Below are 14,287 nucleotides of genomic sequence, written 5' to 3'. Positions count from 1 at the left end.
GACAACTTTTAGACAGCCAGAGATGGGGGGGGGTCAGAGAGAGAGAGAGAAAGAGAGTGGAAGGGGAGAGGTGAGGAGTGTTGGATGGGGGGAGGATGTGCTGACTGGGGGGGGGGAGGGCAACGGAGGAGAGAGGGAATATAAAGCAGACGGACAGAGAATGATGGAAACACATGAATCAAGGGAGGGTGGCATGGGAGGTGGAGAGAGAGAGGGAGGTGGAGAGAGAGAGGGAGGGGGGGGGAGAGACTGGAGGAGACCGGAGGAGTGGCAGAGAGACAGACTGATCAACTGCCTTTAGCTTGGAAGTGGGGAGGGCCCTGTAGAACACTACAGGGAGGAGAGTGAGAGAGACAGGGGGAGGTGTACATCCTCTCTCTCTCTCTCTCTCTCTCTCTCCCCCCCTCTCTGTCTCTCTCTCTCTCTCTCTCTCTCTCTCCCCCCCCTCTCTGTCTCTCTCTCTCTCTCTCTCTCTCTCTCTCTCTCTCTCCCCCTCTCTCTCTCTTTCTCCTCTCACATAGCTGCTCTGAGCAGCTGTGGAGAGTTTAGATAGAAAGAGAGAAAAAGAAGAGAAAACTAAAAGAGCTGAGAGAGAGAGAGAGAGAGAGAGAGCAAGAGAGAGAGAGAGTGAGAGAGAGCAAGAGATAGAGAGAGGGAGGAGGAGGAGGAGAAGAGAGAAACACCTATCAGTCCTTCTCAAAGAACCCACAGTGGCCTTAGAGGATGCAGAGCAGGGAGGAGGAGGAGGAGGCAGGGAGGTGTTCCTCCTGAACAAGGCAGCCTCGTCACTCGGCTAACCTGCACAACTCTGCCAGCCTCCACCAGCACCATAGTAATAACAGCACAGGTGGTGGAGGGGGACCAGTCCCTGGTTTCACTCCCACAGGGCTAGCCACTCCTGGGAGAGAGACCCCCCCCACCCCCACCCCCACCCCCCGGATATCTGCTCGGAGAAGAGGAGAGAGAAGAGAGGACTTTTGTATCAGGAGCTAAAAATGACGGAACCCACGTCCAGGAAGCAGGGATTTAAGAAGTGTCGGAGCGCCACATTCAGCATCGACGGCTTCAGCTTCACCATAGGTAACAAGACTGTGTGTGTGTGTGTGTGTGCGTGTGTGTGTGTTTGTGTGTGTGAGTGCGTGCGTGTGTGTGTGTGTGTGTGTGTGTGTGTTATTTGCTGCTGTGTGTGTGTGAACAGATGGTGCTCTTTGCTCCTGTTTTATGATATTTGAAGGGTTTCTCTCAGCTCTGTCTCCATCCTTCAGTCTCTAGCACCGCTGTGATCTGGTCTGCACCTTCATCACACCAGTCTGCACCTTCATCACACCAGTCTGCACCTTCATCACACCACATTCTGCACCTTCATCACACCACATTCTGCACCTTCATCACACCAGTCTTCACCTTCATCACACCAGTTTCACCTTCATCACACTGCACCTTCATCACAACACAGTCTGTACCTTCATCACACCACAGTCTTCACCATCATCGCACCACAGTGTGCACCGTCATCACACCAGTCTGCACCTTCATCACACCAGTCTGCACCTTCATCACACCAGTCTGCACCTTCATCACACCAGTCTGCACCTTCATCACACCAGTCTGCACCTTCATCACACCACATTCTGCACCTTCATCACACCAGTCTGCACCTTCATCACACCACAGTCTTCACCATCATCGCACCACAGTGTGCACCGTCATCACACCAGTCTGCACCTTCATCACACCAGTCTGCACCTTCATCACACCACATTCTGCACCTTCATCACACCACATTCTGCACCTTCATCACACCAGTCTTCACCTTCATCACACCAGTTTCACCTTCATCACACTGCACCTTCATCACAACACAGTCTGTACCTTCATCACACCACAGTCTTCACCATCATCGCACCACAGTGTGCACCGTCATCACACCAGTCTGCACCTTCATCACACCAGTCTGCACCTTCATCACACCAGTCTGCACCTTCATCACACCAGTCTGCACCTTCATCACACCAGTCTGCACCTTCATCACACCACATTCTGCACCTTCATCACACCAGTCTGCACCTTCATCACACCACAGTCTTCACCTTCATCACACCACAGTCTTCACCATCATCACACCATAGCATCTTTCAATGTTTTCCGGTTCAGAAGAAGATACAGTAAACAGCGCTTTGTAGTTTTTTCCAAGAGTATTTTCAGTACTTCCATAACTATGACTGATTGTGTGCGTGTTGTTTTACAGACTATTCAGTAAGAAATGGCGGGAGAGCGAGAGAGAGAGAGAGAGAGAGAGAGAGAGAGAGAGAGAGAGAGAGAGAGAGAGAGAGAGAGAGAGAGAGAGAACGCATGGCATGGAACAAGCCCACAGGTTTATTTGTGGGCTTGCTCCTGACTTGTGTCAGAAGTTCTAGTGAAGCCGGGGACATCCTGATCTGAGTTGAGGATAAAATGATGCAGGCGACAGACCAGAAGGATTACGTTTTATGTGAAAACCTGACTCTTTGTAGGAGTCCAATGATTTGCATTGTTGTGGAAATGTCCTTTTTGTCCACCTAGCACAAGATACATCTTGTTGAAGGAACGTAGATTCATAGCCAATAGTTGGCACCCATTAGCTAGCGACTATGCAGTGTCTTTGTCCACGTCTACATCTGCGTGTGATTGTGTCATCGTGTGGTTTTTATTTTGATCTTGGATTTTTCAATTAATTCATTAATTAATTAATGCGGCGCTGCCGGTGGTGCGGTCGCCTCACAGCAAGAAGGTCCTGGGTTCGAGCTCCGGGGTAGTCCAACCTTGGGGGTGGTCCTGGGTCGTCCTCTGTGGGGAGTTTGCATGTTCTCCCCGTGTCTGCGTGGGTTTCCTATGGGGGCTCCGGTTTCCTCCCACAGTCCAGAGACATGTAGGTCAGGTGACTACTAAATTGTCCCTAGGTATGAATGTGTGTGTGTGTGTGTGTGTGTGTGTGTGTCCGCTCTTGATGGCCTGGCAGCCTATCCAGGGTGTCTCTCTGCCTGCCACCCAATGACTGCTGGCATAGGCTCCTGAGAGCAGGATAAGCGGTTCGGATGATGCATGGATTTTTTTTTTTAATGGCTGAGAGAGCTGGCATTGGATCGGCTGAGAGAGCTCGGTCTGCCGCGTCCTGTGGGCCCAGGGACCACGGCACTGCTCGGTGCTGCAGCCGAGAGGAACCACTGAGGCAGTCTGGCGGTGGCCTCGCCTGGCGTCGGCTGTGCAGTGTTTTTTTCTGGGTTTGAGTCGTCGTGAGGAGCGCGGGGAGGTGTGTCAAAGGTGTCTGGCTGGGAGAGCTGGAGCGGCTGAGGGAGCTTGGTCCGCTGTGGTGGGCCCAGGGACCACGGCACTGCCTGGAGCTGTGCCCGAAGGGGAAACATCGAGGGTAGTCTGACAGGACGTGGAAGTGGGTCAAGCTAAGCTAACTGTTAGCTCTTGCAGGTCGGCAGTTTCAACAGTCATCCTGGCTGGCGTTCGCTCTCTGGACGGTGGAGGTCTTGGACTGTGTTGTACTGGGTGGACTGTGTTGTTAACTGTGTTGTACTGGGAGGACTCTGTTGTACTGGGTGGACTGTGTTGCACTGGGAGGACTGTGTTGCACTGGGAGGACTGTGTTGCACTGGGAGGACTGTGTTGCTCTGGGTGGACTGTGTTGCTCTGGGTGGACTGTGTTGTACTGGGAGGACTGTGTTGCTCTGGGAGGACTGTGTTGCTCTGGGTGGACTGTGTTGCTCTGGGTGGACTGTGTTGTACTGGGAGGACTGTGTTGTTGGCTGCTGTTTTCTCTGTTTTTACATGTGTTTGGTGGTGGAGTTTTTGGGTGGTTTTGTCTTTTGTATTGCCATGCTGCGGGCCGGGTGAGACACTGCAGTTCTGTGGGCCGGGTGAGACACTGCAGTTCTGTGGGCCGGGTGAGACACTGCAGTTCTGTGGGCTGGGTGAGACACTACACTGCTGCGGGCCGGGTGAGACACTGCAGTTCTGTGGGCCGGGTGAGACACTGCAGTTCTGTGGGCCGGGTGAGACACTGCAGTTCTGTGGGCTGGGTGAGACACTGCAGTTCTGTGGGCCGGGTGAGACACTGCAGTTCTGTGGGCCGGGTGAGACACTGCAGTTCTGTGGGCTGGGTGAGACACTGCAGTTCTGTGGGCCGGGTGAGACACTACACTGCTGCGGGCCGGGTGAGACACTGCAGTTCTGTGGGCCGGGTGAGACACTACACTGCTGCGGGCCGGGTGAGACACTGCAGTTCTGTGGGCCGGGTGAGACACTGCAGTTCTGTGGGCCGGGTGAGACACTGCAGTTCTGTGGGCTGGGTGAGACACTGCAGTTCTGTGGGCCGGGTGAGACACTACACTGCTGCGGGCCGGGTGAGACACTGCAGTTCTGTGGGCCGGGTGAGACACTACACTGCTTGCGGGCCGGGTGAGACACTGCAGTTCTGTGGGCTGGGTGAGACACTGCAGTTCTGTGGGCCGGGTGAGACACTGCAGTTCTGTGGGCTGGGTGAGACACTGCAGTTCTGTGGGCCGGGTGAGACACTACACTGCTGCGGGCCGGGTGAGACACTGCAGTTCTGTGGGCCGGGTGAGACACTACACTGCTTGCGGGCCGGGTGAGACACTGCAGTTCTGTGGGCTGGGTGAGACACTGCAGTTCTGTGGGCCGGGTGAGACACTGCAGTTCTGTGGGCTGGGTGAGACACTGCAGTTCTGTGGGCCGGGTGAGACACTACAGTTCTGTGGGCCGGGTGAGACACTGCAGTTCTGTGGGCCGGGTGAGACACTGCAGTTCTGTGGGCTGGGTGAGACACTGCAGTTCTGTGGGCCGGGTGAGACACTGCAGTTCTGTGGGCCGGGTGAGACACTGCAGTTCTGTGGGCTGGGTGAGACACTGCAGTTCTGTGGGCCGGGTGAGACACTACACTGCTGCGGGCCGGGTGAGACACTGCAGTTCTGTGGGCCGGGTGAGACACTACACTGCTGCGGGCCGGGTGAGACACTGCAGTTCTGTGGGCCGGGTGAGACACTGCAGTTCTGTGGGCCGGGTGAGACACTGCAGTTCTGTGGGCTGGGTGAGACACTGCAGTTCTGTGGGCCGGGTGAGACACTACACTGCTGCGGGCCGGGTGAGACACTGCAGTTCTGTGGGCCGGGTGAGACACTACACTGCTTGCGGGCCGGGTGAGACACTGCAGTTCTGTGGGCTGGGTGAGACACTGCAGTTCTGTGGGCCGGGTGAGACACTGCAGTTCTGTGGGCTGGGTGAGACACTGCAGTTCTGTGGGCCGGGTGAGACACTACACTGCTGCGGGCCGGGTGAGACACTGCAGTTCTGTGGGCCGGGTGAGACACTACACTGCTTGCGGGCCGGGTGAGACACTGCAGTTCTGTGGGCTGGGTGAGACACTGCAGTTCTGTGGGCCGGGTGAGACACTGCAGTTCTGTGGGCTGGGTGAGACACTGCAGTTCTGTGGGCCGGGTGAGACACTACAGTTCTGTGGGCTGGGTGAGACACTGCAGTTCTGCGGGCCGGGTGAGACACTGCAGTTCTGTGGGCCGGGTGAGACACTGCAGTTCTGTGGGCTGGGTGAGACACTGCAGTTCTGCGGGCCGGGTGAGACACTACACTGCTGCGGGCCGGGTGAGACACTGCAGTTCTGTGGGCCGGGTGAGACACTACACTGCTGCGGGCCGGGTGAGACACTGCAGTTCTGTGGGCCGGGTGAGACACTGCAGTTCTGTGGGCCGGGTGAGACACTACACTGCTGCCGGCCAGGTGAGACACTGCAGTTCTGTGGGCCGGGTGAGACACTGCAGTTCTGTGGGCCGGGTGAGACACTGCAGTTCTGCGGGCCGGGTGAGACACTGCAGTTCTGTGGGCCGGGTGAGACACTGCAGTTCTGTGGGCCGGGTGAGACACTGCAGTTCTGCGGGCCGGGTGAGACACTGCACTGCGGGCGGGCCGGGTGAGACACTGCAGTTCTGCGGGCCGGGTGAGACACTACAGTTCTGCGGGCTGGGTGAGACACTGCAGTTCTGCGGGCCGGGTGAGACACTGCACTGCGGGCGGGCCGGGTGAGACACTGCAGTTCTGCGGGCCGGGTGAGACACTGCAGTTCTGTGGGCCGGGTGAGACACTGCAGTTCTGCGGGCCGGGTGAGACACTACAGTTCTGCGGGCCGGGTGAGACACTACAGTTCTGTGGGCCGAGTGAGACACTACAGTTCTGTGGGCCGAGTGAGACACTGCAGTTCTGTGGGCCGGGTGAGACACTACAGTTCTGCGGGCCGGGTGAGACACTACAGTTCTGTGGGCCGAGTGAGACACTACAGTTCTGTGGGCCGGGTGAGACACTACAGTTCTGTGGGCCGAGTGAGACACTGCAGTTCTGTGGGCCGAGTGAGACACTACAGTTCTGTGGGCCGAGTGAGACACTGCAGTTCTGTGGGCCGAGTGAGACACTGCAGTTCTGTGGGCCGGGTGAGACACTGCAGTTCTGTGGGCCGGGTGAGACACTGCAGTTCTGTGGGCCGGGTGAGACACTACACTGCTTGCGGGCCGGGTGAGACACTGCAGTTCTGTGGGCTGGGTGAGACACTGCAGTTCTGTGGGCCGGGTGAGACACTGCAGTTCTGTGGGCTGGGTGAGACACTGCAGTTCTGTGGGCCGGGTGAGACACTGCAGTTCTGTGGGCCGGGTGAGACACTACACTGCTGCGGGCCGGGTGAGACACTGCAGTTCTGTGGGCCGGGTGAGACACTACACTGCTTGCGGGCCGGGTGAGACACTGCAGTTCTGTGGGCTGGGTGAGACACTGCAGTTCTGTGGGCCGGGTGAGACACTGCAGTTCTGTGGGCTGGGTGAGACACTGCAGTTCTGTGGGCCGGGTGAGACACTACAGTTCTGTGGGCTGGGTGAGACACTGCAGTTCTGCGGGCCGGGTGAGACACTGCAGTTCTGTGGGCCGGGTGAGACACTGCAGTTCTGTGGGCTGGGTGAGACACTGCAGTTCTGCGGGCCGGGTGAGACACTACACTGCTGCGGGCCGGGTGAGACACTGCAGTTCTGTGGGCCGGGTGAGACACTACACTGCTGCGGGCCGGGTGAGACACTGCAGTTCTGTGGGCCGGGTGAGACACTGCAGTTCTGTGGGCCGGGTGAGACACTACACTGCTGCCGGCCAGGTGAGACACTGCAGTTCTGTGGGCCGGGTGAGACACTGCAGTTCTGTGGGCCGGGTGAGACACTGCAGTTCTGCGGGCCGGGTGAGACACTGCAGTTCTGTGGGCCGGGTGAGACACTGCAGTTCTGTGGGCCGGGTGAGACACTGCAGTTCTGTGGGCCGGGTGAGACACTGCACTGCGGGCGGGCCGGGTGAGACACTGCAGTTCTGCGGGCCGGGTGAGACACTACAGTTCTGCGGGCTGGGTGAGACACTGCAGTTCTGCGGGCCGGGTGAGACACTGCACTGCGGGCGGGCCGGGTGAGACACTGCAGTTCTGCGGGCCGGGTGAGACACTGCAGTTCTGTGGGCCGGGTGAGACACTGCAGTTCTGCGGGCCGGGTGAGACACTACAGTTCTGCGGGCCGGGTGAGACACTACAGTTCTGTGGGCCGAGTGAGACACTGCAGTTCTGTGGGCCGGGTGAGACACTACAGTTCTGCGGGCCGGGTGAGACACTACAGTTCTGCGGGCCGAGTGAGACACTACAGTTCTGTGGGCCGGGTGAGACACTACAGTTCTGTGGGCCGAGTGAGACACTGCAGTTCTGTGGGCCGAGTGAGACACTACAGTTCTGTGGGCCGAGTGAGACACTACAGTTCTGTGGGCCGAGTGAGACACTGCAGTTCTGTGGGCCGGGTGAGACACTGCAGTTCTGTGGGCCGGGTGAGACACTACAGTTCTGTGGGCCGAGTGAGACACTACAGTTCTGCGGGCCGGGTGAGAAGGAGTTTAATTTCTTTTGTGTACGCACTACATGACAGGAATGAAAATACATTGCTCCTGATACGTCTCCAGTCCCGCCACACGTTTCCGTGTCCCCCGTCCTGAAAGAGGTCTCCAGTCCCGCCACACGTTTCCGTGTCCCCTGTCCTGAAAGAGGTCTCCAGTCCCGCCACACGTTTCCGTGTCCCCCGTCCTGAAAGAGGTCTCCAGTCCCGCCACACGTTTCCGTGTCCCCGTGCCCTTTCCTGGTTTCCATAAACCATCCTGCTCTGTCACGTCTGCACCCTGACCGGCTGCTAGAGGGAAATAAAACCCAGGGTGCACTGCGGCAGCGAACATGTTTGTCCTCCAACCACACCTCTCTGGATCAGGTGTTTGTCCTCCAACCACACCTCTCTGGATCAGGTGTTTGTCCTCCAACCACACCTCTCTGGATCAGGTGTTTGTCCTCCTACCACACCTCTCTGGATCAGGTGTTTGTCCTCCTACCACACCTCTCTGGATCAGGTGTTTGTCCTCCAACCACACCTCTCTGGATCAGGTGTTTGTCCTCCAACCACACCTCTCTGGATCAGGTGTTTGTCCTCCAACCACACCTCTCTGGATCAGGTGTTTGTCCTCCTACCACACCTCTCTGGATCAGGTGTGTGTTCTCCAACCACACCTCTGTTCAGATGTGTGTCCTCCAACCAGACCCCTGTTCAGATGTGTGTCCTCCAACCAGACCTCTGTTCAGATGTGTGTCCTCCAACCAGACCCCTGTTCAGATGTGTGTCCTCCAACCAGACCTCTGTTCAGATGTGTGTCCTCCAACCAGACCAAGACCTCTCTGTCCAGCTCCACACACGTGTGTTGCATAACAGCTGATGTGCTGCTCACACGTCGCTGACCAGCCGTCATACTGTCTGCTCTCTCTCTCTCACACACACACACACACACACACACAGACACACACACACACACACACACACAAATACACACACACACACACACACCTACTGTCTGTTTGTATGAATGTCAAATAAGGACAACGTGTGACAAGACAGTGGCAAGCCTTGTGTGTGTGTGTGTGTGTGTGTGTGTGTGTGTGTGTGTGTGTGTGTGTGTGTGTGTGTGTGTGTATGTGTGTGTGTGTGTGTGTGTGTGTGTGTGTGTGTGTGTGTGTGTGTGTGTGTGTGTGTGTGTGTGTGTGTGTCTGTGTGTGTGTTTGGGGTGAGTTTCTGGAGGAGTTTGACACACTTGTCTCACACTTCCCTGTTGATGATGACTCTGCACTTATCCTTCTCGGTGACTTCAGCATCCACACTGACAAGCTAGATCCTCTTCTCTCTTTCCTCTCCTCCTTTGACCTTCACCTCTCACCCTCTCCTCCTACCCACAAGGCCGGCAACCAGCTGGACCTTATCTTTACTAGACACTGTCCTATTTCCAATCTCTCTGTTACTCCCCTCCAGCTCTCTGACCACTATTTCATGTCCTACTCTCTCTCTCTCCCTCTCTTCTCCCCCCTCAGCCCCTTCCCCTACCCACATGGTTTCCACCCATAGACACCTCCGCTCTCTCTCCACCACTGATCTTTCTTCCTCTGTGACCTCTACCCTCCCTACACCTGAATCTTTCTCTCTCCTACCCCCTGACACTGCTACTGATCTTCTTCTCTCTACCCTCTCCTCTTCTCTGGACAATCTCTGACCCCTCACCTCCAGGCCTGCATGCCCAACTCCACCTGCCCCTTGGCTGTCCGACTCAGTATGTACTGACAGACGGAGCCTGAGAGTGGCAGAGCGCAAACGGAGAAAAGGCGAACTCCCAGAGGACATTCTCAACTTCCAATCTCCTCTTTCAACTTTCTCCTCCTCCCTTTCTGCTGCTAAAGCTGCCTTCTATCGCTCTAAAATCCTATCCTCTGCCTCTAATCCTAAGAAACTCTTTGAAACCTTCTCTACACTTCTTCAACCCCCACCTCCTCCTCCTACTTTCTTATTTCTCCCTGATGACTTCGCTAACTTCTTTGACAAGAAGGTAAACAACATCAGATCCTCCTTTTCTCACCACCTGGTTAGTGCTGCTTGCACTATCCCACCCTCTGCACCCTCCCTCACCTCTCCACGTCCCACCCTATCCCACCTCGCTCCCCTCTCCCCTGACGAGTTCTAAACCTCAGCACATCCAGTTGCCCCACCACATGGTCCCTTGACCCGGTCCCCCTCCCTCTTCTTCAGTCTATAGCACCTGAACTCCTTCCCTTTCTAACCCACCTCATCAACACCTCCCTCCAGGCAGGATGCTTTCCATCTGCCTTCAAGACTGCTAGAGTCAGCCCCCTTCTCAAGAAACCATCACTTAACCTCTTTGACGTCAAAAACTACAGACCAGTTTCCCTTCTACCCTTTCTATCCAAAACTCTCGAACGTGCTGTCTTTAACCAACATTTTTTGCACCGCCACCAGAACAACCTCCTGGACCCCAACCAGTCTGGGTTCAAGGTGGGTCACTCGACAGAGACAGCTCTCCTTGCAGTGACAGAATCGCTGCACTCTGCGAGAGCAAACTCTCTCTCCTCTGTTCTGATACTCCTGGACCTGTCCTGTACACAACATCCCTGGGTTCTGTTATTCGCTCGCATGACTTCTCTTACCATTGTTACGCCGGTGACACCCAGCTGATCTTGTCCTTCCCTCCCTCTGACACACAAGTAGAGACACACATTGCTGCGTGCTTGACTGACATCTTGGAGTGGATGGTGACACACCACCTGAAGCTCAATCTGGACAAGACAGAGCTGATGTTCCTCCCAGGGAAAGGTTGCCCGCACCGAGATCTGGCCATCACCATTGACAACACTGTGGTGACGCCAACTCAGTTGTGAGGAATCTGGGTGTGATCCTGGACGACCAACTGTCGTTTGCTGAAAACGTTGTATCGGTTGCTCACTCCTGCAGATATCTCCATAACATCAGGAGGATTCGCCCAAGGCAAACCGGGTGGGCGGTAACCCACCGCCATTGCCAGGCCCTGCTCCCCAGCCTGCTCGCCCTCAGAGGGTGAGGGTTCCGCCTGTCTGGCACAGGGACTATGTTACGAATGGTTAAGGGACATCTAGGGTAGGGACTGATATGTTATGTTATGTTACTTTCTCAAGGGGGGTGGGGGGAGAAAATGTTGTGTCTAGTTGGGTGGTGTTATGCCCAAGTCTGACTTGTATGGTTGAGCACTAGCAGTTACTGTGCCTTTGAGAGGGGCGGGGAGCAGTGTGATTTACGGCAAGGTGAAAAGTGTCGTGAGTTGATGTTGATTAAGTAAAAGTTGTAAATGTGGCTCTCGGTGTGGTCATTGACTGAACATAATAGGTATTTGTTCTCTACGGGGATGTTGTTGAGTTGTCTGTAATCAATGCAGAGCCGGAGCTCTCCACTCTTCTTGACAAAGAAAAAACCTGCTGCCACTGGGGAAGAAGAGGGCCGGATGAGCCCCTCGGCCAGACACTCACCGATGTAGGCCTCCATGGCTGCCTTCTCAGGAAGGGAGAGGTTGTAGAGATGACTGGCAGGGAGAGATGACACAGGAATGAGCTCGATTGCACAGTCGTATGGATGGTGAGGAGGAAGGGTACAGGCGTGCTCCTTGTTGAACACCTCATCAAGGTCGTGGTAGATGGGGGGCACTGAGGAGAGGTCAGGAGGAGAGGGACTAGGGGAGATGACCCACGAGGGAATCCGGGCTGCCCAGAGGCAGCGGGCGTGGCATGAGGTGCTCCAGCCCAGGATGCGTCCGGAGGCCCAAGAGATCTGGGGGTCATGGAGTTCCGGCCAGGGTTGTCCGAAGATGAGGGGTGCGTCGGGGGTAAGGATAATGAGGAAACGGATCTCCTCCACATGGTTCCCAGAGGTGATTAGAGTTAGGGGCAGAGTGCAATGAGTCATGGGACCCATGGGATGACCGTCCAGAGCAAAGGCAGTGATGGGGTTGTCCAGAGGGACAAGGGGAAGAGCTGCTTTGTGGGCAAAGTCCTTGTTGATAAAGCTCTAGTTGGCCCCCGAGTCGATGAAAGCTCAGACCGAGAGAGTACGCCCCTGCCAGGCGAGAGTGGAGTCAAACCTGGAGGAGTGGGTAGGAGGCTGGGGATGAGAGATTCGGCTCAGTAGGTATCCCCTGTTGACTGACGAGCCTAGTCTTTTGGGGTCCTTGAGCAGGTAGGACAGGTCTCCAGCAGATGTCCTTAAGTCCACAGTACATACATAAACCCCTAGCTCTCTGGTGTTCCCGTTCTGCCACAGAGAGGTGGGTCCAGCTGACCTGCATGGGTTCGTCCTCCGACCCAACAGCAGCAGGGGGAGACTGGGGGGGGGGACGCCGAAGTGCAGTGGAATTGGTCCCGGACGGTGAAGACCTTGTGGCCCTGTCTCTGCGACGTTCGCGGAGATGATTGTCTATGGCGATGGAGAGTGAGATGAGATGGTCGAGGTCACGGGGTGCATCGCAAGATACCAGCTCATTCTTAAGAACCTCGCTTAGTGCATTGTGGAACGCTGCCTGGAGCGCCTCGTTGTTCCACCCACTTTGCGTAGCGAGGGTCCTGAATTCCACAGCGAACACCGCCATACTGTGTGCGCCCTGTCGGAGACGTTTGGCTGTCTCCTTGCCTCAGACTGGGTGATCGAAAACTTTCATCTCCGTGGTGAAAGCCTCGTACGTGGCACAGGCAGCCGATCCCCTCTCCAGTTCAGAGCTACCCCAGGTGAGAGCGGAACCCCTCACACAGCCCACAAGTTAGGCGATGTGGGAGCAGTCAGTGGGATAGCAAAGGGGTGGTTGGTCAAACACCAGGGCGCACTGGGTCAGGAAGGCTCGACAGCCCCCCAAGTCGCCGTCAAAATGCTCCGGTGCAGTAACGAACGGCTCCCGATGGAATGAGGCCAGTAGGGGAGCGGTGCTGGGAGCTGTGGCAGCAGCTGCGACGACGGGTGGAGCGGAGGCAGCAACTGAGGGGGTGGCAGTGGTGAGAGAGAGCCCAGCGGCGGAGAGCTCCTGCATAGTCTGCTCCAACTGAGCCTGTCTGGCTGTGATAGTCTGTTGTTGCAGGGTTACCTAAGAGCGGATCTCGTCCAGAAGAGACCGGAGCTCCTGTATCTGGTCTTGCAAGGCTTGATGGGCCGTGACCATCTCCCAGAGCTGCCCAGCTTGAGCTGTGAGCGATTGGGCTTGTGTGATGAGGGCGCGGCGCACCGGGTCCTCTTGTTGTCCTCCGGGTTGAGTCTCTGAGTAGACTGGGTCGATCTTGGCCAGATCTTCTGTTACGGGTTGTGCAGGAGGACCCAGACAACCACTCGGGAGGCGGAGGAATCTTAAGTAATGTTTAATGAAAGTAACAAAGTAAAGGGGGAAAATAATAGGGGAGAGAGAAATGCAGGATGTGTATGGTGCTCAGGCAGTTGTGTGTGTGGGGTGTGAGAATATGCTATGTGTAGTGACAGGCGGTTATGTGTCTGGCTATGTGTTAGTGTAAGTTATCCTAAGTGTGTGTAATATGTCAATGGAGCATTGGGTGTTGTGTAAGTGTGCGCCGTGTACCAGCCAAAGTACCAAGTCTATAGGCAAAAGGGAATTGAGGAGTAGTCCAAGTTCAAAAGCCAAAGTAGTAGTCCGAGGAGGTTGGTTGGCAGGCGAGCCAGTGGATACTTGGGCGAAGCCGAGCACCGTGGAGGCCCAGAGGGAACGGAAGAGGTAGGTTGCGGGGGTTGTGAGGGTGAAACTGTAACACAGCCCTTTAAATGGGCCGCAGTACTGGCAGGTGTCATCCCAGCGCTGACGTTCATACAGCACATCTGACATTGTTCTTCAGTGTTCTTCAGTGTTCTTCAGAGCAAATCCAGAACACAGAGGCAGACAACACTATTGACATAAATGTGGTCCTATCAGTCTTGTGTTCTTCTGTAAAAGAGTGAGTGTTGTGGTGGCTCAGATAAGGTAGTGTCATGTATTGTGGTGTGCTCTTAAAGATGAGCAGCTGATGCAGGTAGAAGACATCTCACTCCTGCTCACAGTGTGTTGGGTCAGATGATAACCTTAATCTCACACTAACACAGGGAGGTTTTTACACCCATTGGAAAGCTGAGTATCTCTGAATATTGTAGCACGCTGCTACTTACCAACTTCTCAGCATGTACCGTTCAGCCTGCCCCTGGCTGTGATGGTAGGAGCAGGGAGTTTAAAACGGATCGTGTTTTGCATCAGCTGATGAACTTCTCCTCATCACAGAGACGCTGTACAAACATCATGTGACGTACTCGACACACACCTACTAGTCCTGTCAAGC

The 14,287-nt window shown here is 55.7% G+C and overlaps 1 protein-coding gene across 1 annotated transcript in view; it reads left to right on the top strand.

The window, feature by feature from the left end:
* The first annotated feature begins 995 nt into the window (after positions 1–995).
* Positions 996–14,287, top strand: part of pde1ca (phosphodiesterase 1C, calmodulin-dependent a) — a 192,949-nt gene continuing 179,657 nt past the window's right edge. The window contains exon 1 of the mRNA XM_056299337.1: positions 996–1,080. Within this exon, the coding sequence (XP_056155312.1) occupies positions 996–1,080 (85 nt within the window). The remainder of the gene's footprint in view (positions 1,081–14,287) is intronic.

This window comes from Lampris incognitus, chromosome 19, assembly GCF_029633865.1.
Source record: "Lampris incognitus isolate fLamInc1 chromosome 19, fLamInc1.hap2, whole genome shotgun sequence".
NCBI lineage: Eukaryota > Metazoa > Chordata > Actinopteri > Lampriformes > Lampridae > Lampris > Lampris incognitus.
The sequence above is the reverse complement of the archived record's forward strand: the minus strand, read 5'-3'. Positions and strand labels throughout refer to the sequence as shown.